This window comes from Schistocerca piceifrons, chromosome X, assembly GCF_021461385.2.
Source record: "Schistocerca piceifrons isolate TAMUIC-IGC-003096 chromosome X, iqSchPice1.1, whole genome shotgun sequence".
NCBI lineage: Eukaryota > Metazoa > Arthropoda > Insecta > Orthoptera > Acrididae > Schistocerca > Schistocerca piceifrons.
In genome coordinates, this window is record NC_060149.1 from 551,127,811 (window position 1) to 551,150,385 (window position 22,575).

Genomic DNA, 22,575 nt, shown 5'->3' on the forward strand with positions numbered 1-22,575 from the left:
CAACATGCCCCCAATGTCCATCTGGCGTATGCTGTGTCAACGCTTACACATGAAACATCCAAAATTCAGCTACTACAAGTTCTTTGTAAAGGTGACAAACAACAACATGTGAATTCTGTAATTTCATCCTTGGTAAGATGGAGGATGACAGTTTTCTTCCACACTTAGTGTTTAGTGATGAGGCAATATTCCATTTAAATGGAAAGGTGAACTGTCATAACTTGAGAAAACGGATTGCAGAAAAACCACATGAAGTTGTACAACATGAGAGGGACTCTCCAAAATTTAATGTGTTTTGTGAAGTTTCACAGGAAAAGGAGAACAGTCCATTTTTATTTGCTGAGAACAGTGTTATAGAAAGCACATACCTTGATATGCCTGAGAACTTTCTTTTCCCACAGCTGGAGACTAATTCAAATGCCATCATTTACCAACACTGCCACACTGGCATCTGGAAGTGCAGGAATTTTTAAATCAAAGGATTACTGAATGGTGGATTGGTCACACTGGATCAAATGATTCAACCTTATATTACTGGCCTCTAAGGTCACCAGACCTGACTGTATGTGATTATTTCTTGTGGGGGTTTATAATAGACTCTGTTTATGTGCCTCTGTTACCAACAACAGTGAATGAATTGAGACATTGCATAATAGCAGCTGTGGAAGCTGTAACTCAAGACACGCTTGCTGCAGTGTGGGAACAATTTGAATACCACTTAGACATATGATGTGCATTTCAAGGGGGGCCATATTGGAACACTTCTGAAAAGGTATGAAAAAAACTTTTTGAGTTTCCCGTTCATTAAAAAACAAAATTCATTGTATATGTTTATTAGCATCAGAAATATAGACTTGCCAAATCGAATTATTGTTTTTGATACACACTGTATATTGCCGATATAAAATGAAACACACCAAAAGTCACACTTGCATGGTGAAACATGTTTGGGCAAAGAATTAAAAAAAAACATTGTGTGTTGCAGGAGATGGAGTCTTAAAAACCCAAATATAAAAATGTATGCTTGAGAACCAATTGTGTGGCTGATTGTTCAGGTAGTTAGTGTATAATGAGTAACCTCTGGGTACCTGCTGCGCCTCATTTGTAGGATTTGTTAGGTACATGGGGCTTTTCCCAAGTATACATTTATTTACCTAGCAATTCGTGAAAGCAAAATGCTTGTACCAATTTTTTAACTCGTAGCAGTTCATGTGAGTTGTTGCTTAGTATAAGCACTTAAACCAACATATACATGTCTGTCAAGATGTGTTTTTGATTATGAAAATAAAAGGAGGATCTCTTGAAAAAGTTCCTTATGGAAACCACTGCTTTGAATCATGACACAGATACACAATACACCACATTAAGGAAAAGGCCATGTAATGTGCAAAGGCATGTTCAGACAGATGAACTGGAACAAAAGTGGAGCTTGATTGATAACACTGACATTAGAAACAAAGAGTAAGTTAGAACACACAATCATATCCCCTGTTGTGTGATTGCATATAGAGTAGAGAAGTGCCCTCATCCAACATATTGGGTTGGAATCCATGCACCCAGCTGTTCTGTTCAGTGATATACTTGCCTGTTATCCATGTTTTATTTTGACAGGCAATGAAAGTTGAGTACCAAGTTCCAAGCTTTTTAGCTCTAATATTTTAGTTGTATGTTCACCTGAAAGTGTGGCTCCTAGTGCCATGAAACTCATAGTGATCTAAAACTAAAGGACTAAATACAGCTGAAGCAGTTTATTAATACCCAAGATGTCATTTGAAAGTGTAGCCATCTTTTGGTAGAATTTCTGTCAGTTGTTTCAGAATTTCAGGTGTTATGTGAGGTTGAGGTAAAGTACTTGAACAGCATGTTTTTTCCATGAACTTTAGGCACTCTACTTGGCCAATTTTTTGGGTTCTGGTGCATGAAATAAAACAACTTTTTGTAGCCAGTAATACTGCAAAACATGCCAAAGCAACACTGGCATTAGTGTGATTATTACATAGCTACATTTTGCGTACCTCACAGAAACCCTCAGTTTGTACCAAAACTGCATGTGACCATGCATTTTATGTACTTTACCTGAAATCAAAAACCAAAAACACACCAGAAAAACTTTTTAGCTTCAAGGAAAGAAAATCATTGTTACCCAGTGTCATTAGTTTAGTCCTTTTAAATACTGTTGTGTAGAGTAGGCATACAATAAAAGCTTTCCTTCCTACAAACTGCATCAACATAACGCTCCCAGTGCTTAGTGCAGGTACTCGGGGTAATGGAACACATCCACGTGCTGACGTTGACAGAGGACAATGTAAACATAAGTAGAATGCACACCCGTCATTCCATCAATCGTCATGAGTTGAAGAGTTGTATGAGTAGAATGTACACCAACAAAGAGAAGGTAGAAATGCTATTCATCTATGGAGAATGTAAGTTAGCAGAACAGTAATTGCAATACTGTTTTCTCATGTATAGGTACATTTAGTGCAGTAGTTTAGTCCTTTTAAATACTGTTGTGTAGAGTAGCCATACAGTAAAAGCTGGCCTTCCTACAAACTGCAACGACATAACGTTTCTTTTATTGTTGTTGTTGAATGTAGACGAAATGCTATGCAGGCAGCAGAACTGTACAGAGAGCAGTATACTGACAAGAACCCATCTTCCCAATGGATGTTTTCTTGTTTTGTTGCGACACTTCAGGAAATGGGAAGTTTCAACCCACGAGAATGCAATTGTCGTAGCATTCGCACAGACGAAGCTGCCGAAGTTACTGTTCTCGCTTCCATTGCTATGAATCCACAAGTGAACACACGACAGCTTGACACAAGATTGGCAATCCTAAAAGAAGTGTACATCATATTCTTACACATCACTGGTTCCATCCTTACCATGTACACTTACATCAAGAATTGCATGGGAATGATTTCCAGAATTGCGTACAGTTCTGTCAGTGGGCACAGCAGCAAATCCTCGCCAATCCAAACTTCTTCTCCAGTATTCTATTTACCGATAAATGTTCCTTCTTAAACAAAGGACAGGTAAATACAAGGAGAATGCATTATTGGTCCAGCGACAATCCATGATGGCTTAGACAGGTGGAACATCAGCATCAATGGAGAGTTAACGTCAGGCGTGGGATGCTTGGTACTACAATTATTGGCCCTTATTTCATCAATGGTAGTGTAAATGACACAGCGTATGCCAACTTCCTCAGATGAATTCTTCCTCCTCTTCTGGATGAAGTGCCTCTAAGAAACAGGATGCTTATGTGCTATCAACACGATGGATGTCCAGCACATAATGCCTTGTATGCACGTTGTGTTCTGAACCATTGGTATCCTGCCAGATGGATTGGTCAAGGAGGAACAGTTACTTAGCCTGCTATGTCTCCTGATTTAAATCCTCTGGACTTCTTTCTTTGGGGATGCATTAAAGACGTTGTCATTCGCGATATTCCAACAACTCCAGAGGACGTGCAGGAATGTATCGTTCTTGCTTGTAATACTCTTCAACAGGCAACACTGGAAGCAGTAAATAATTCTTTCATTCAATGAGCGCACCAGTGTATTGGTGTCCAGGGTCACCACTTTGAGCACCTTTGAATGTTCTACTTCTGGGCAATGGTACAAGAGAGTCAATTTTGTATTATGTTTTTACTTGGTTTTCATTTCTTTTCTGACAACTCCAGCAAGTGGAGGAGTTTGTGATCCCAGGCTCAGGAAGTCAATGTTGTGTTATATAATTAATAATGTTGTGTTTCGGTGAGTGGTACACTGTGATACATTTTTGAATAGGTCTTTAGGAGAGGTAATGAATTACCAAATAAAAAATACAGGGTGCCATTTAAAAAAGTCATATCACTGTTCATATCATTGTATAAAAACAAAGCTAAGCTACAATGAAGTTAATCATACTGATTGATGTCCCCCTGATGGCTCAAGAACATTTGCTTGAAACATTTTGTAATTTGCATCTACACAAACAGTTATTTAGAGTTGTCAAGATAAATGGGACACCCTGTATAGTATTTCATATTCCATTTCATCAACTCTAATAGCAAATTGGGCTTGCTATGTTGTGCTGTAGGCTACCTGTGCTCTGTTAGTAGGCTGGTTCTGTGGGCACATTATCTTGCATAAGTGAGTTATAAATGTATTCTGTCAGACTTTATAAGTTGTAATTGATTTTTCTGAAAACATTATTCAGAGAAGGTGTATGTTTAGCAGCCTCTATATCTTTGTTGAGAATATTCGTAGAGACTGTCATCACGCTATTGCACGTTGCCAGTTTGTTAGCTTAGTAAGAAACACATCTCCCTTACAAACAGTTGAAAATCTGCCAGTGAAGATCTATATAAGCTTACAATCATTCAAAGTGGACTTCGTGAGTATTAATTTACAAGCACATACTTCAGTGCACTGATAATTATAAAATCTACTTTTTTCAATGTTTTTGAACTTGTGTTCTATTTGTCTCTTTTTTTTCCACATTAGTTCTACATGAGTAAGTTGCTAGAGTGTAACCCTTTGTACTTGACGTCTCTAACCCTGTGGTTATTAGGTGTTCTGAAAGGCACAAGGTTTCTATCTTTTCAGAAGTTTCTAAATATTCCAAACAGGCAAGGAGATCTTCTACCATTGTTACTTGATCCTCTCATGTTCTGATGAAAGAAGCTAACTTTACTACTCCGTGCATTTTTAAATACAGTCTGTTAATTAAGAGCGTGATCAGCATTACACACACATGATGAGGCATATCACCTAAGCTTTTTCACAGACCACTAGAGGGAACCTTTGTCTTTCATGCAATGCCCATAGAGCATTAGTTTACTTTGAATACTTGACTGAGATTTGGATGTATTTACCAACGATTCAAATTCATGGAAGGCATTACAAAATTATCAAAGATATTTGATGCTGACTGCCAAACGTTGGTTCATCAACAAAAATGAAGACTGCATACTGTAGGAGGACAATGATACAAAGCACTGCAATAGGCTTTGCAGTGACTGGGAAAAGAAAAAAAGGTGTGCAGGTATTGGATTGGCTCTCACCATCACCTGACACCAATCCTATTGAAAATGTATGGTCTTATATCAAAACAAAGTTGCAAGGAAAAGAAGATCTTCATTTTGAAACATCCATCAACACAAATTCAATGTGGAAAACTTTGTTTCACGTATGCTTCAGAGATTCCAAACAATTATTGATGCTGTAGGTGACTGGACGTATTATTAATTGTAACAGCAATTTTCTTTCGTTCTTATATGATATATGTATATGTTTTAGTTTGTTGTCAAATAAATTTTTCTACTGACTAAGCTAACCATGACCTTATCTGGTACCGGGCGCCGCGCGTTTCGAATCTGCACCAGATGGCATGGAACTTGATGAAGAGGTCTCTGCACCAGTCGTGCTGTAAGCCATGGGTGCACGCACTCCTGGCCCCGAGTCTAACGTGGGGGCACCACTGTGGAGCACATGGTCCCAGCGGCCAATAGCGACATACCGTGTCATGTATTTTAGGTGGCAGCCTCTCACTCAGTGAGGCAGTGTCGTATTTGCATTGAGTCAGTTGATATCTCACTTACAGACACCGTGTTTATGTTGCGTGTGCTTACTTCTCATTTATGAGTGGATGTTGTTTTGATTTCATGAGGTTATCTCTTGTGACCCCATTGCTTAATACTTAGTTGCTGGTCTTGGTGTCTTGCTCAGTTGTCTGTCGTTGTGCTTGTCCTTCCATTCCCATTCGTCCATCTTTTTTGTTCACCGACCACTGCCGTTTGGTCCCGCCGTGTTTTCGTTAGTGGCCATCCTGCAACCTTACATAACAGACAGTAATTTGTGGGGCTTCTTCTATTATTGTAACTTCTTGCATGAACAGGATGCTCCAATCCTGGCTATAACACATAAAAGGTAGCCCACTGACAACAGTAACTGCAGAGATATAGTTTCATACAAGAGTGCTGTATTGAATTTGTGTTAACTGTAAGTAAAATTTGCTTGGTAGTTACATTTCTTAATTGTCCATTGTAATCTTAATAAAATGCGTGGAATAGAGTGTACAAAGAATAACACAGCCTGTACCTGCACAAGACATTATGCCTCGCCATTAGATTAGGGGTGGAAAGAGGAGCAGTTGTGTGGGAAATGCCTTGAGACGCACAAAAGTCGTGGAAGGCCTGAGACCAAAACTGTGGACCATTATTCATCACAAGCTTATAAGGCAATCCTTCAGTAGATAAAATTTCGGAAAGCAATTGAATCATAGCCATGGCTCATGTCAAAAGACAACAGATAACATATGAAAATCAAGAGAAAGCATTGGTAACCAACAACCATGGAGAATTTAGGAAGGGTCCTGTGAAATTAATTTGGATGCATGCCTATGGACAGTGTAATGAGGCCCACAGAGAAACTGTTGCCCATGGTGCTGCCTGTTGGGTACCACAATAAGAGCAGGCCACGACAAGATGTATAGTGTCACCTACAATGACAGGCCAAAACATGTGCCAGTGGGCTAATAACTTAGTTCACAAGACCGCACCAATCTCCCTGATGTAGCAGCTGAAGCACATTCATCCATAGGGCGGCCTGGATGACAACACTAGACAACAGCCCATCCATAGCTAAGATAACAACACCATAAAATACTAAAAGTTGATGATGGACGACAAAGAAGTTATACAAAGGATCGGAAGTCTGCTGAGCCAACCGTGCTGAATGAGGTGAACAGCTTGACACAAAAATAGATTGACAGCAACAACAGCTGCGATCTGGGAGCCCGTATGTTGCCCCTCAACGTCTAAGTAAAAACAAAGGAGTTCATCCTGATCAAAAGTAGGATCTGGCCCTATCAGGGACCATGGTAGTACATCAATGTGGTGTTGACATGTTGCTGGTACCCCGAAAATGTATTTCATAGTTGTAGTGGGACAGAAACAAGGCCCAAAACTGGAAGCAATGTGCTGCTTTGTCAGGCAAAGAAGCGAAAGGATTAAACAATGAAACCAAAGGCTTGTGGCTAGTAATGAGGTGGAACTTAGACCCACACAAGAACACATGAAATTTTTTGAGGGCATAGATGATACTGAGTACTTTCTTTTCAACTTGGGAGTAGTGCTGCTGAGCCAAGCTGACCGTTTTTGATGTGTAAGGTATTGGACCTTTGGAACCATTCTCATATTGATGTGTGAGTCCATACCATACTGAGAGGCATCTGTAGCCAAAAACCAGATGGTAGCCAAACAAGGAGCAGAATGTAATTTATATTTCAAAAGCATGAATGTGTGCTCACAGGCTGGCGTCAACTGAAAAGTAACATTCTTGTGGAGAAACTTGTGGAGGAGATGGCCAACATGGCCACACATGGAATAAATTAATGGTAATAAGCAGTTGTATTTAAAAATGCTTCGAGTTCTTTGAAATGTGTAGGGCTCAGCAGAGCTGTGACCACAAACTCCAAATATACTCTAGATGGCTGAAAAAAGTGTGACTTGAGCATGATGCATTTCAACTCTACAGTAAGAAAGATAGTGAGAAAGGTGCATAAGTTACACAAATGGCCTTCCATGGATGCACCCACCCATGGGTGTCATCAAGATAATTGATGCACTCCAGAACAGACATCATCAGTTGGTCTAAAAAGATGCTCAACAGCTGCCGGGATGCTGGCCACCCAAACTGGAAGTGCTGGTACTGGTACAACCCAAAGGGCATGTTAGTCACAAGGAGCTGGTTAGAATCCTCATCCAACGCAAACTTTAAATAGGCTTAGGATAAATCAGTTTTGGAGAAAAGCTGCCTCCTTGGTGAGTTTAGCCAATAACTCATCCAGACAGGACAAAGGGTTTGTGACAGGGATAGACTGGGCATTGACTTAAGCTTTAAAGTCACTGCAGAGGTGAAGTTGACCAGTCAGTTTTTTATCAATCATGCAGAAGGTAAATGTAATAGACTGTATTACCCCAGTGATGTTAGCCTGTCCAATTTTGATTTCACTTGATCAATGAAAGCCATTGGAATAGGGCACACATGGAAAAAGCACAGCCACACCATAGGTTTCAGGGTAATGGGGGCCAAAAAGTTAATGGCACAACCTAACCCACATTAGAGAAGAAACAAAAACCCATAACATAGAAAATCTAACTGCTGGTAAGGCACCTGGTCAAAAACAATGTGCACCATATCCGAACTGGAAAAGCCAAATGCATTGGAAGCATCCAACTTGAACAGATTTGTAACAGCAGCATTATTCACAACCAGAAAAGTCAAGGAAAAAACCACAGATTCATACATAGTGGAAGCTGTAAATTGCCCTAAAACTGGAATATGCAGCTTGTTGTAACTTAACCAAACGTTGCTAACTGGAGACAATGCCAGAGATCCCAAATCCACACAAGTTTGTGAGTTCGGTAAAGTCACAGCTGCTCTCACATCCACTTGTAGTCTGAGCACCTTTTCCGTAACTGGCACTTCACTAAGCTGTTTTTTATGATCTGTAAGCACTGGAAACACATGATTAACATCCATGTCCATGTCCACAGGAGGGGGCTGGGACCGACACTCAGATGCTATATGTAATGTTTTCCTACAGCTGTTGCAAGTCGCCCAGCACTTAGGAAGAGATGGGAATGACACACGGATGCTCAATGTCCTTTTTTTGTACAATTGTCGCAAGTCGCCCAGCGCTTAGAGCATGCAGCCACGACATGTTCTGTGAAATAGTATGCGACATTGACACACCTCCTTGCCAGGACACAACTGAATGCTGGCATCACAGACAATAGAATCAGCATGGGGATCATGACGAGCATCCATAACAAACTGACATTTGTGACTGAGGCTGTGGAGTTCAGCTGCCCAAGCCTGGTAGGTCTGGTGGTGCATTTTATGACAGCAATAGAACTCTACACATCCTACAATGATATGCATGGGTTTACAGTGATAATTTCACAACTACTTCGAGGACTTACACATGTAATTGAATGAAAGCAACACAGGTACGTGGAGCGGGGCTAACTGGCACAACTTGTTGATCCGAGGAGAAATTCAAGGAAGGAACAAAATCTTACACATGTTTGCAACAGTGACATTAAAAGCAAGGAACTGTTGCTGAAGCCACTTTTTGTAAACCTCCCAGGGTTCAGCCACATCATCATAATGGGAAAAAGGGTGGCAGGTATGCCAACAACATTGAAGCTTGCATAGTCAGTGTCACTGACAAGTTCATAATAGCAACAGTAAGACCCCCCGCTGTTTGAGGAGAGATTGGAGCACTGCCTCCATGGTCAGAAGAACTGAAGGAACAACCAAATAGATTGGGTAGATTGGGCACACGGAACTGAACACCAAACTCATCACCATTTGTATTGTACTGTAAGACACAAACAGCAGCATGGCCACAATGAGCCAAAGATTATTCTTCTTCTGCATACAGTGAACAACTGTTGAGGATGTAGACACAAACATAGAAAGAAAAAAGTCCAGGTACTGATACAATCAGTTGCTGACAATAAGTATGAACACAATATGAGAGCGAGTACTTGCTGCACTGTCCTTCTGGAGAGGAGGGCTCCAGTAGATGGTGCAGCAGATGCCATGCTGTGTGCGCAAGTCATCTGCCCGTGCAGATGCCATTGGCAGAATATTTGATGTGTAACGCATTAGTGGCCTGATCCTGCGGTATGTATTCAAGTATTATGTTCAGAGTTGTAGCACTGTTACATTATTTTAGCTATGACTGTAGCACTGTTACATTATTTTAGTTATGGATTTTTCAAAAAGATTGAGTTTTATGTATTTTGTTCTTCTATGTGAAAGTATGAGTGTGAGTGAGTAAGAATGGAGGCATGTGGATGAGTCTTATAGTTTACCTTTTGGTATGTAATTTTCAACATTTCACCCTGATTCATCTCCAGTTAGTTTAGTAAGGGCACTGATGACCTTGTGTGCCTCTGTAGTTGAGTGGTCAGTGTGACTAACTGCCAGGTAGTGGATCCAGCTTTGGTTTATGATACTGCCAGGGAATTTTCCATAGTGGGAGAGTTGTTACGAAGTGCACTCGGTCTCATGAGGCCAACTGAGAAGCTTCTCCACTGGTTAGTAGTGGTCCCAAGGTCAAGAAGTCCGACAGTGACTGGACAAGTGGTGTCCTGGTCACATGCCCCTCTATACTCCATCCAGTGATGCCATTGGCAAAGGATGACACATTGGTTGATCGAGCCTCATTGTCCTGTGTAGGTGTAAAACGTGGAACTTTACTGTACCTTTACCTCACTGATGACCTTGATGTTGAGCTCCCTACACAGAACACTGAAAACAACTTAAACTAGATATTTTCAACAGTATTTGTGAATAAGTAGCAAAATAAACCATTTAAACTACTATGCGGAAATCCTGTGTGTGCCACAGAGAAGCCTACCAACTTAGATGAGGAGACTCACACACACCCTAAGGAAAGTTATTTAAGTGAAACTCTCCTCACTGTTGAAGTCAGTAGTATAGTGTCCACAGTAAGGACCTGTGCAGTTCTCCTTATTAGCAGGCATCCTTTTCAGCTTTTTGTCACTCTTAAAGTGCTGACAACCACTACCCAGTTGTAGCTCATGTTTAGGAAGCTGAGTGAGTTAACTGAATATATTGATTTTAGATTTGCAGCAGATTTTTTGGTGATTACATTAAAGGATAAGAAGATAAGGTCTCTTAATTCACTATACATCTTGAAGTGCTTTTGTCACAAATCTTTGGGTGTGGACTTGTTTTGTCTGATCATTTTATAAAGCTTTTGTGGAAACACGGCTATATTTTGGGGGTACAATTTACAGATAAGCTAGAGCCAAATATGTGAAACAATAAACACTATCCACAGTGAGGGGATTCCAGCTGGCTACTGATGCTCACAGGACAAAACCCCATACCCGACAATGTCTCCTGGTCACTATCACCTGGTGACATCTTTGTTTGAGGATCATCAATATTCAAAACTGTTCCTTGCCTTAACATGAGACTGATTTTCTCTGGTACCACATGACAAAAAGATAATTTTGGTTTGGTGCACAGCATGCCCTATTGGTTTGTGGTGTGGGAAAAATCTCATACACAGTCAGTGGTACCAGGTGACTGTTGCTCTTATTGCAGAAAAACTCTAGAGTAACTTTTCATGTGCCAAATTACAAGAGAAGTTGTACTTCTGTATACATTTTAAATGTATGTTTGCTAAAACTTTAAATTATCAATGAAATTATGTAGCAGCAGACATATATTTCTGTAAAATGTTTCATCATCTAATGTGTAGGATATTACATTTGTAAATATGACCTTACCAAAAGACATCCCTTTGATGCAAAGAAAAATATAAATGGGAATTAAAAAAAATTAAAATTCTTCTAAGCTAATTGTTTTGAAGAAACTACCTTTTTAGAACTTTGCAGGTCATGGTGAGAAGAAAAGGTTCAACACTTTATTTGTTCCACTCAATGAATACTGCATCATGATGTTGCTTGCTTGCTGCAAAAGGTCATATTAAGATCCAAAAATCATGCATAGCAATATTCATGGATGTGTCAAAGCAGGGTGATTCTTTTGGCTATAGTTTATTTTCCCTGGACATGTACTTAAGGTACATTTACTTAAGCTAGTTTACTGTCCTTGCTGCAGTGGTGTGTAGTACTTTTTCCTTTTATTGGTAGCCTTGATGCTCTAGCAGGTACAGCACAAGACTCCAGCCCTAGAAGTCACAGGTTCAATCTTGCATAGAAATGGGGATTTTTCCTCATTCCAGTTCCTCCAGGATGGTCCCAGATCCACTTTGTCTTCTATCAGAGGCGAACTCCAGTAAGTAAAAGGTAGCTTGGGGCAGACCTGTCACCCTCCTCCTCATCCTCTTAGTGCCACAGTGAAGAAAGGTTGTACTTTGCTTGCATTCAAGCCAATAGCCCGGTCGCAGGCTTGCACTACAGATTTTACCTGTTTTACCTTCACCTTGTACCTCTTATTGAGCTGCATGCTGTAACTTCCTAAGTTCTTGTTTTAACTATTAACCTTTTAAGCAGTTTGAATTTCAACAGCAACAAAGGGCCAAGTTTACAATTTGGTTTTATGTGGGGATCATAGTTATTGTCCATCTGGTTGTGTGTGTAAGTGGGAAAGAGTGAATTTATGTTTGAGTTTGCACCTTATACTACTTTTTACTTGTAAATTATTTAACTGTCTTCATGTCAGAGTGTTATAGAAATGGAATGTTTAAACATATTCTTGGAGTATCCTACATCAAAATGCAACCACAGACTCTGTCAACTTGGAGTGTTCTTGTGTTTCTCCCTGTTAATTATATCTATTTATACAATTAATTAACTAGTCTTTCATGTTTGTGTGTTGTTTTTTGAAAAATTTGCATTTAATTATTTTTATGCCTTATACTTAATAATTACATTCCAATCCATTTCCAGTTGCATCAGTGCTGCATGCAATGGAATTATCTATGTTGTTATTCTGATGATTGTGACTATTCAGTCAGTCTAATTAGTTCTCGATATCACTACCAATTTTATCGACAACTCAGTTTACTTACCATTGTCATGATCCACTGGTTCCCTCTTGAAACAGAATTGCTTATCAGCAGCACTCGCTTTCAAGCTGTAGTCACCAGTGTCAAGGAGGAAAAGGAAGCTTAAAGCAATGAATGCTGGGTCACACAAGCATTAATTCTACCCTCTTTTGTAATGTATAAATGTGTGGCTATATTCAATATTTTGCAAGGTGAACCATTTGATTTTGGTTATTAGGGAATTGCTTGATCAATTTATTTGACAAGCTACAAATAACATAATCATTAACTATATTAAGTATATCTACACAGTTTCCAGTTGTCCCACCCATTGTGTATTCGGAACTTGCAATGTTTTCAGTGTCTCAAGAAAGTTCCTATTTAAAGCAAAATCATAGAGTTTTGAAGTCACATGTTATCTTTCAGGTATTTTGTAGTACCATATTCAGTGAAAGACAATTTTAGACAACTGTTTCAAAGCACAAAAACAAGCAATATTGTAATGAAGATGTACGTGTGTTATGCATTTGTAGGAGAAGTTTGAACAAAATGCGCTAGTAGTGACAGGAAGATAAAGTCAGACAGACAAATGCCAATATACTTGTAATGGACTGTTAATGGATCTGCTCAGAGATGCCAGTGTCACGAATTAGGCCTGGCAAAGGATAATTAATTGATACTCAGCATTATCCACTGAAATGGAAGAGCCACATTTAAATGTCAACAAATTGCAATGTTTAGGGAATACTTATAATGTTTCAGCAACAGAATAGGATTTTCATCGCTATAATGTAGCTGAAGACTGAATCCCATGATAGTAAAATGTTACATGAAACAAGAGTTGCTTATGGTAGACAAATATGAATGGCATTAAAAATATACCTGCAAGAGGGAAAGAGAAATGACTTTTGTTTCATACAGACTACTCACTTTAAATATTCAAAAATTTAGAAATATCTGAGATATGACTGAGTGAAATAAATGTTGGTGAAAACTATAATTTTTATGGAATAAATGGAATTATTGGTCTCTCTCTCTTGTTTTTTACTCTTGTTTGTTCAATTCACAGTACATCAGAAACAAAAGTTACCAAAATTAGCTCAGTAGCAGTACTTATTCCTGTTCTTGCTATGAGTTTGCCACAGTGATCTTTCTAGAAACAATTTATTTTTATGTATTCTTCATTTGCTCCTGGCATGCTTCATGATGAAAGAGTTCACAGGTGAACAGCTGAGTGTTAGTGCCCGCTGTACACTAACAGCCGGCTGTCCACGAGTGTTAGTGCCCGCTGGACACTAACAGCCGGCTGTCCACATGTGAACTCTTTCGTCAATTTATTTTTAAATTCTTGACAAATGGTGAACCTTTTGTTAACAGTATTCAACATAATTTCTTCAAAAGAATGTCATATTGCTTGTTAAATTTGCAGTTCTGAAGTTAATTATTTAGTGCTTGGCTGGTCACCAAGGTCTAATCGTACTGAATAATTTCTGATGTATATGTTATCAAAAAGTGTAGTAGACTTTCTTTCATTTTATAAGTAGAAAATAAATTAAGGTTTTTAAAAAATGCATAGTCTCTCAGTTTTTAATCATATTTTCAGGTTCTCAGATGCTTCCAAAATAGTGACATGAAAACATGGCATGATGTCTGCAGGTTATCTCAAAGAAATCCAGAATTTATACTTGATACTTTGATTGAGAAGAGAGAGGTAATAAAATTACTGAAATACATCTTATCCATTCAAGTTATTTGATGTTATCTTTTATAGCTTTACTGATGTTGTGTATTTCTAATTTTTCAGTTTCAGATATGTCGACAGTGGGCTGAATATCATGGTATAGGAATGAAAATGCAGCATTTGATAGATTCCAGGTTTCTATTGCTCTACATACACCCTGAGCCCTCGGACTTTGTATCATTGAAGATGGTAAAGAGTCATCACATGCTTGCATATAGAATCAGTATACATTTTAATTATTTTTGTTGTAATTATATTGTTTTGATTTGTTACATGATTATTGCTGTTGTACTTCATGTTCATTATATAACATACATGCACCTTTATCAAGAATATGGGAAAATGCTATAAACACTCAATGAGTGAATCAAGTATCATACATTAGGAGTAAAGGAGACCACTCACTAGAAAGCAGAAACATTGGGCCATCAATGGGTACACTCAAAAAGAAAGAAAATGTACTAGCTCTCAGAATGAGTCCTTTCTTGAGCTAGAGCACAAATTCACATGCATGCACATCCACTTGCAGGCCCCTACATGGTGTCAGCTGGATGCATGATGCCAGGATTGCAGTTCCACAGCTGGACTAGGATGAAGTGAGGTTGTATTGAGCAGGCAGGATTGGGGGGGGGGGGTGAGAGAGAGAGAGAGAGAGAGAGAGAGAGAGGGGGGGGGGAGAGAGAGAGAGAGAGAGAGAGAGAGAGAGAGAGAGAGAGAGAGAGAGAGAGAGAGAGAGGGGGGGGGGGGGGGGGAGACAGGAAGAAGGGTTTGGGGGGTGAGGTGGGGGGGAGGAGGAGGTAGTTAGCAGCTTCGAGGGAGGGAGCCAGTTTGCTGGCAAGTAAGGTGAGGAGGGGGTTCAAAATGGTTCAAATGGCTCTGAGCACTATGGGACTTAACATCTGAGATCATCAGTCCCCTAGAACTTAGAACTACTTAAACCTAACTAACCTAAGGACATCACACACATCCATGTCTGAGGCAGGATTCAAACCTGCAACCGTAGCAGTCACGCAGTTCCAGACTGAAGTGCCTAGAACCATTCGGCCACACGGACCGGCTTGAGGAGGGGGGATGATAGGTTCATGGGCTAGGCATGTGATGCGTGTGAGTCGAGTCATAGCCAGTGGGGAGTGGCACAAGATGAAAGTTACATGGGGAAGTGGAGGACACAGGAAGGGGGAAATGTTGGGTAGAGTGCGTTGGGACATTTGGTGAATGGAGTTTGAGGCAAGGAGGGTTACGGGAGTAAAGGCTGTGTTCCAAGGATACCTCCCATCTGTGTAGTTCAGAAAAGCTGGTGCGGAAGAGCAGGATCCAGATGACCCAGGTTGCAAAGCAGCCATTGAAATCAAGCATGTTGTGCTAATCTTCATGTCACTGGGTGGTCAGCTTTGTTCTGGGTCACAGTGTGGCAGTGGCCGTTCATTCTAACAGACAGCTAGTTGGTTGGCATAAAAAGTTGTGTAGTGATTGCAGCAGAGTTTGTATATGACTTGGCTGTTTTATCAGATGGTCCTGCCTCTGATGTGGAGGATAAGCCTGTGACAAGTCTGGAGTAGGAAATGCTGGGTTGGAGGATTGGGCAGGTCTTGCACTTGGGCCTTCCACAGGGATATGATCCCTGTGGCAAGGGGTTGGGTGTGAGAGTGGTATATGAATGGACCAGGATGCTGTGTAGGTTATTTGTACCAGTCCAGGGTGATACTGGGTGATGAGGGGGTGTGATCCCTTGTAGCTGTTTCTTGATGATGGTGGGAGGATTAGAAGTGTGTGTGGATATGGCACAGGACATCTGTTTGCAGACTAGGTTTGGGGGTAGTGCCTATCTGTGAAGGCCCTCCTGAGACTTAAGAGTAATGAGCAAGATGATTCTTGTCACTGCAGATATGCCATCCATGGGTGGCAAAGCTGAAAAGGAGAGATTTTTTTTTATGTGGAAGGGATGACAGCTCTCGGAATAGTCAGTGGGTTTAATATGGACAGAGATGGGACAGAGCCATCAGAGCATTGGAGGTCAATGTCAAGAAAGTTGACATTTTGTATTGTGAGGGAATCAAGTGAAGCAGATGTGAGAAAAGGTGGTGTGGTTTTGAAGGAATGAGAATATGTTGTCTTGACACTGAGTCCAGATCATGAAGATATTGTCAATGGACCTGAATCATCAAGGGGTTTTGGGTTTTGGGAGGCTAGGAAGGTTTCCACTAGCTGACCCATAAAGAGGTTGGCACAGGAGGATGACATGTGGGTGCTCATGTCTGCTGAGGCTTTGTGTATGTATAAGGGGCATCCAAATGAAACCCGGTCGCTAGCGTACAGTAACGGTAACGATTTTATTAACTCAGAAATGTAGTTATACACAGTACACATACTCAAAAATAGTCACCAAAACTGTTGGCGCATTTATCCCATTGCGACAATACCTGGTCGATTCCATCCTTGAAGAAGCTAGTAGGCTGCTGTCCGATTCAAGCCTGGACCCAGTCACACACTTCCGGTTCAAAATGGTGACACCATGTTTTGTCACCTGTGACAATACGTGACAGAAAGCTGCATTCCTCCTCATGATAACATTTCAGATGACTCAAAGACAGTGCCATTTGAGTATTGCACTGTTCGGCAGTCAGCTGATGGGTCATAAGTTCAAGTATTGATGCATTATGGAGTGAGTGGTGCCCACACTAAAACCCAGTAACCGATGGATCTTGTCCACAGTGATTTTGTGGTTGTCCAAGACTAAAGCATTCACTTCTGCAACTATTTTCGGTGTGATGACACGATGAGCCCATCCAGGATGAGCATCATCTTCCAGTGACTTGCACCCCTCAAGGAATTGTTTGTGTCACTTTACAACACTTGAACATCTCAGACTGTACTCATCATAAACAGCCTTCATCTGTCAATACATTTCACGGCCTCCAACTCCCACCATCACCAAACATCAAACCACTCCTTGTTCCTGCTTACTCGCCTGCATTTTCAGTAGGGGATGATAACTTGTGTGACCACCTTCTCTTCGGTGTGAAACTACACTGACGCTATGCAACATCAAATGGTGTGCACGTGACAGTCTCTCTACCAATTGATGGCACCACCATACCTGCAGTTACGTGGTGCCACCTTACATGTAAGGTAAAGGTAGACGCACTGACCAGGTTTCATTTCAATGAACCTCATATCTTCCTCTCAAATGAGAAGTAATTGTTGTCAGGGTATAGTTGCTAACATTTTAAGAATGAAGTAGTAGGTTTGGTGTCTGAAAGATGTTCTGAGAGGTTGTGTTAAATAGTGGCAAGTCCATGGGTATGAGGGATTTGTGATATATATGGAAGTGGCATCAACAGTGATGAGTGGGGATCCAGGAGGTAAAGGGGTTGGGATGGTGGAGAGTCCATGGAGGAAATGATTAGTATCTTTTATGTGAGAAACTAGATTTTGGGCGGTTGGTTGGGGATATTGGTCAACATTGGTGAAAATTCTTTCAGTAAAGGAGCATAGTAACCAGCTACGGTGGGGCATCCACTGTTGTTGATTTTATGGATTTTGGGGAGCATGTAGAAGGTGAGTGTTTTGGGGTGTCATTGGGGCGAAGAGGGAGATGGACTCGAGGGATAGGTTGTGGGATGGACCTAAGGTTTTTTTTAGGGCTTGGAGGCTTTGTTGGACTTCAGGAATAGGATCACTATGGCAGAGCTTTTAGATGGAGGAGTCCAGTGGTTGGCAGAAGCCTTCTGTCAGGTAGTCACTGTGATTCATCATGAAGTGACTAGAGCCTTTGTTTGCAGGTAGGATGATTAAGTCAGGATCTGTTTTGAGGTTTTATATGGCTGCCCTTTCTTCTGCTGAAAGGTTAGTGTTCTTAGGAAGGGACCCGTGTAAGAAGGGTGAGACCAAGTTGAAGATAAGGAATTCAAGGAAGGTGAACAGGGGTTAGTTAGGTAGGAAGGGGGAGGGTTCTGGTTGGATGGTGGTATGTACTGGGAGACTCAAGGTTCAGTGTTGGGATTAGGTTGGCTTTCGTTAGAGGGACTGCTGGCAAAAAAAACTGTTTTCACTGTAGGAATTGACAAGTCTAGTATGGTGGGCTCAAGATGAGGCCTTTAGATTGGACTGAAACTTATGTGGAATTGAGATTTTTGGTGGAAAGGTTAATAACAGTGTTTTGGGGAATGTTGAGAGGGAGTTTTGGAGGATATGTTGTAAATTGGAAATGTCAGCTAGACAAGGTCTGGGCGCTATGAGGTGCTGACAAGAGAGTTCACTGTGTGTAGGATGGGTGTTGATGGTTAGTGCTCAATTCCAACGGCTACTTCACAGCCTGGACCATCTGGATCCTTCCCTCCACCACCAGCTTTTCTGAGCTGCAAAGATTTCACCTCCTGACCTCAGTGTTCATTAACCCACTGTCCCCACACTCTCCACCCAACAGTTTCCTCTTCCTCTGCCCTACCAATCCCTCCCAATTCACATCTCCATGCCACTTTCATCTTGCACTGCTTCCCACTGGCACTGACACACATGCATCATGTGTCTAGCCCCTGTACATGCCGCCTCTTCCTCCCACATACCTAGCCAGCAAAACAGCAGCCTCTTTTTGAGCTGCTACCTACATGCCCCAGTCCCTCTCTCTGCCTCCTGCTTCTGTCTCCCCTCGGTCCACCTCACCCCAATCCACACCACTTCACATTCCAAACACTGTGTGTCCACTCAGCACCACTTAAAGGCACAGGGATATCTCTCTCTCTCTCTCTCTCTCTCTCTCTCTCTCTCTCTCTCTGTGTGTGTGTGTGTGTGTGTGTGTGTGTGTGTGTGTGTGTGTGTGTGTGTGTGTGTGTGTGTCCTCTAGCTTAAGAAAGGGTTCATTCTAATGCTAGCAAATTTTCTTTACTTTTGTGTGTCCCAGTCAACAACTCAGCAGTTCTGCATTTCGGTGAGTGGTCTCCTTTATTCCTAAAGTGTTTACATTCCACCACAATATTCCTACTAAAAGTATCACACATGTTTGCCTGTAAATGGCTAAGGAAAATTGTGGTCTCTCAAGAAGTTTTAAGAATTCTGGATTGGAACTGTGACCAGTTGAAATTTGTAGATGTTCTAATCAAGGAAACAGCACCCACAGCTTCCAAGCATGAATAGACATGATTAATACAATACTTGCCCTGCACATACACTGCTTCTGGCAAAAAAAATGTAAAAAAACAATGTACGCCACAGTATCAATAACTTTTACTCTACCTATCATGTGGTGGTGGTGGTGGTGATTACTTAATTCTTGCGTAAACTAATTATATTAATATCCATGTGTCATATCTGTCTACGTTAGATGAAACTTATTTTGCCCAATTTTGCTGTAAAAGGTATTCTGCAAGTGATTCTAAAACCTGAACTCTTAAACATTATACCTTTTACGTACCTCTTTTTCTGTCCCCATCAAAACGAAATGTATAATTACCTTGTTCCAGTTTAAGAAAACAAAGTGGCCAAAGAAAACAGAGATGTTGAAGTATAAAATGATTTATGCAGAGTAAGGTAGAATTTTATTTTCCAATCTTGTAAATATCAGCCACTCCAAAAGTAATGAAAATAACATGTTTCCACAAAAACAATCAAGGCTATTATTGACAATGGTAGTTAGTGATTGAAGTGTTTTGGTTTCTCGTTATATAATCAGTTTATGTTGGGGGGATGATAACCAGTCTGTTCTAAAGCAAAGATGTGGGGAAATTATTTTTAGTCAAAATAATTACTAAGTACAGAAATAATCATTTTAAAGAGAATCTCAACTGCAGCAAACATACAGTAGTCTGTCTATCTAATTACCCTTTCCTCAGATTTTCAAGATTTTTGCTGCCACAGAATTGAAAAACAGCTACGTAGAATTTTGAACACAAATTCCAGTAGGCAGTGTTCTTTTATGAAAAATGCAGACATAACATAACATATTTCCTTTATTGGAATAGTTTCGCTCCTTTGCTATCAAATGTTGTTATGTTTGTGAGTACTAGCCTTGACCCCCATACTTTCTATATATGGAAGGGGCAACAAAATTTCACATAAACTGGATTTTCAGAGCAGTTGCTGTCACTTCAGTGCTTTCCAATTATCCAGTTCATACATTTTAAGTTGTGAAGAATTTTTTTTTAACATTAGAAACAAAGTTTTGAAATTTAATGAACATGATACTAATCAACTGTACTTCCATCAGTCACATAGATGACAATGTGTGGTAAGTAGGCATACATAGTTCAAGATTTGGGAAAAAAGCATACTTGCCCCCGCCCCCCCTCCCTCCTCCTCTTACCACTGCCACCATCAACCACAAAAATAGGTCACAAAAGTACAGGATAATAACTGTGTATTGTGGCATATTAGTATGGGACTGTTTTTCCACCTCAGACAGTGTTCTTATTTTGTGACAAATTTCGTCAGAATCAGTCGACTCACTGGAAATGGACGAGCAGTTTATCGCAGACATATTGTGTTCTGTTTTCATGTATGAGATCTGAGGTGAAAGGAACTAGACTGATGATGCAAATTTATGTACTTACAAAATATAGACTCTTTCATAAGTATATGCTGGGTGAGCACAGGGCCTCAAGCTATTGAGCACCTCCTTTTGTTTCTGTGTGACAAAGCCCTTATTTTTCGAGTAACATATTGAAGATAAATTTGGAGAAGTTGAATCATTATGAAAAATGTGCAGTGGATCCCTAGTTATTAAAGCCTCTTCTTGTCCACAACCTACAACCCATCAGTCACATGAACATCTGAGTGACATAACAATAACAATTTTCTCACACAATACTTTGAATATGGTCCGAGGAGTCATCTTCCACCGAGACCTTATACTCCAAACAGCTAGGGGCTAATCTTGAGTGATGAGGCATACATTATGTCTGATGCATTCAAAAAGGTCCCAAGGATAACAGAGTAGAAACAAGCACCTTTATCTTAGCCTTTGAATGAAATGTCCTCCCAGGAGAAGTTAGTCACAGTGTACAAGTATGAAGTGAAACTGTATGTCCCACCATCCATGAGGTGCTTCCAATACCTAATACCTGCTCTTTGATCATATGTCATCGCACTGCACAGTGAACTCAAAATGTGGTAACAGCAGATACACTCCATGAGGGTCAAGTTTGTGAAGAAGACCCCTTGTGTGTTAATTGTATGGAACACCATCCTCCATGTTCAACAGTTTGCTCAGTCTTCAAGAAAGAAAATAAAATACAGGAATATAAATCTATTGATCACCTGACTTATACTGCATGTAAGAAATATGAGTGCCTACATCCTGTTGATATGATGTCCAATTATATGAAAGCACAGCCATCATGCCCACTGCCCCCTTTTTCTTTAGACCAGTTCTCCCACCACCCTCCTCTATTGTTGCTTTGGGAATCACTTCCTGCACCTCCTCTGGTGTCTACCAGTAACAGGGCTCTCTCTGGGGACCCCTCTCCCTGGAAACCCAAAGATAAGATTCCCAACACCAGCTCATGGCTGAAGGAACCATGACCTTTGGGTTCCAGGACTGCCTACTTATTAATCTGTCCCCACACTCATTGCAGATAAGCCTTCACAAGAATCCTGGCCACTAAATGCTGTGAAAGAGGGGCAGGAGGCAGAGGAGAAGAAGAAGAACAACAACAAGAAGAAGAAGAACAAGGAGGAGGAGGAGCAGGAGCAGGAATTGGCGCAAGGTTACTCTGGTGACCTGAGTGATGCCAGATCCTTCCACACTGCCGGATTCGGAACCAGTGCTCACTGATTTGGTTCCACCACCATTTGTGACAGGTAGTGATCCTGGGGTGTGACAAGTCCTTCTGCCCTTTCACCCCTAACCTGGGCATCCATAACATGATCATTCAGAGGAACTGTGTCAACGCTCTGTAGTTATGCTGTATTTTGTCAGAACTGTGCTGGCTTTGAGAGATCATCTGGAAGAATCTGTACATTGGTTTGCACTGATGTTGTCAGTGACTGGACTCCCTTTTATACCATGTTGCAAACAATATTGCTGCAAGTGCAAATGATCTCAGAGATCATCATTTGCAATGTTTACATACCTCCAGGCAGGCCACTTACTTATCTTGAGTTTGACCACCTTAACCCAACTATCCCCCCCCCCCCCCCCCCCCCCCCTCTTTTTCTCCTGCTTGGGGATTTCAAGGGGCCTTCTACTGTACCAGCTTCTCACCAACAAGGATCTGTGTCCCCTCAGTGATGGTACTCCTACCGACTTCGGTGCCCTCAATAGCACTTTTTCAGCTATCGATCTAATGATCTCTTCC

At 40.8% G+C, this 22,575-nt stretch overlaps 1 protein-coding gene across 1 annotated transcript in view; it reads left to right on the plus strand.

Annotated features, from left to right (window-relative positions):
- Window positions 1–22,575, plus strand: part of LOC124721170 (zinc finger FYVE domain-containing protein 26) — a 423,927-nt gene that overhangs the window by 266,087 nt on the left and 135,265 nt on the right. Inside the window, exons 24-25 of the mRNA XM_047246006.1 lie at window positions 14,147–14,254; window positions 14,348–14,473. Coding sequence (XP_047101962.1) covers window positions 14,147–14,254; window positions 14,348–14,473 — 234 coding nt within the window. The remainder of the gene's footprint in view (window positions 1–14,146; window positions 14,255–14,347; window positions 14,474–22,575) is intronic.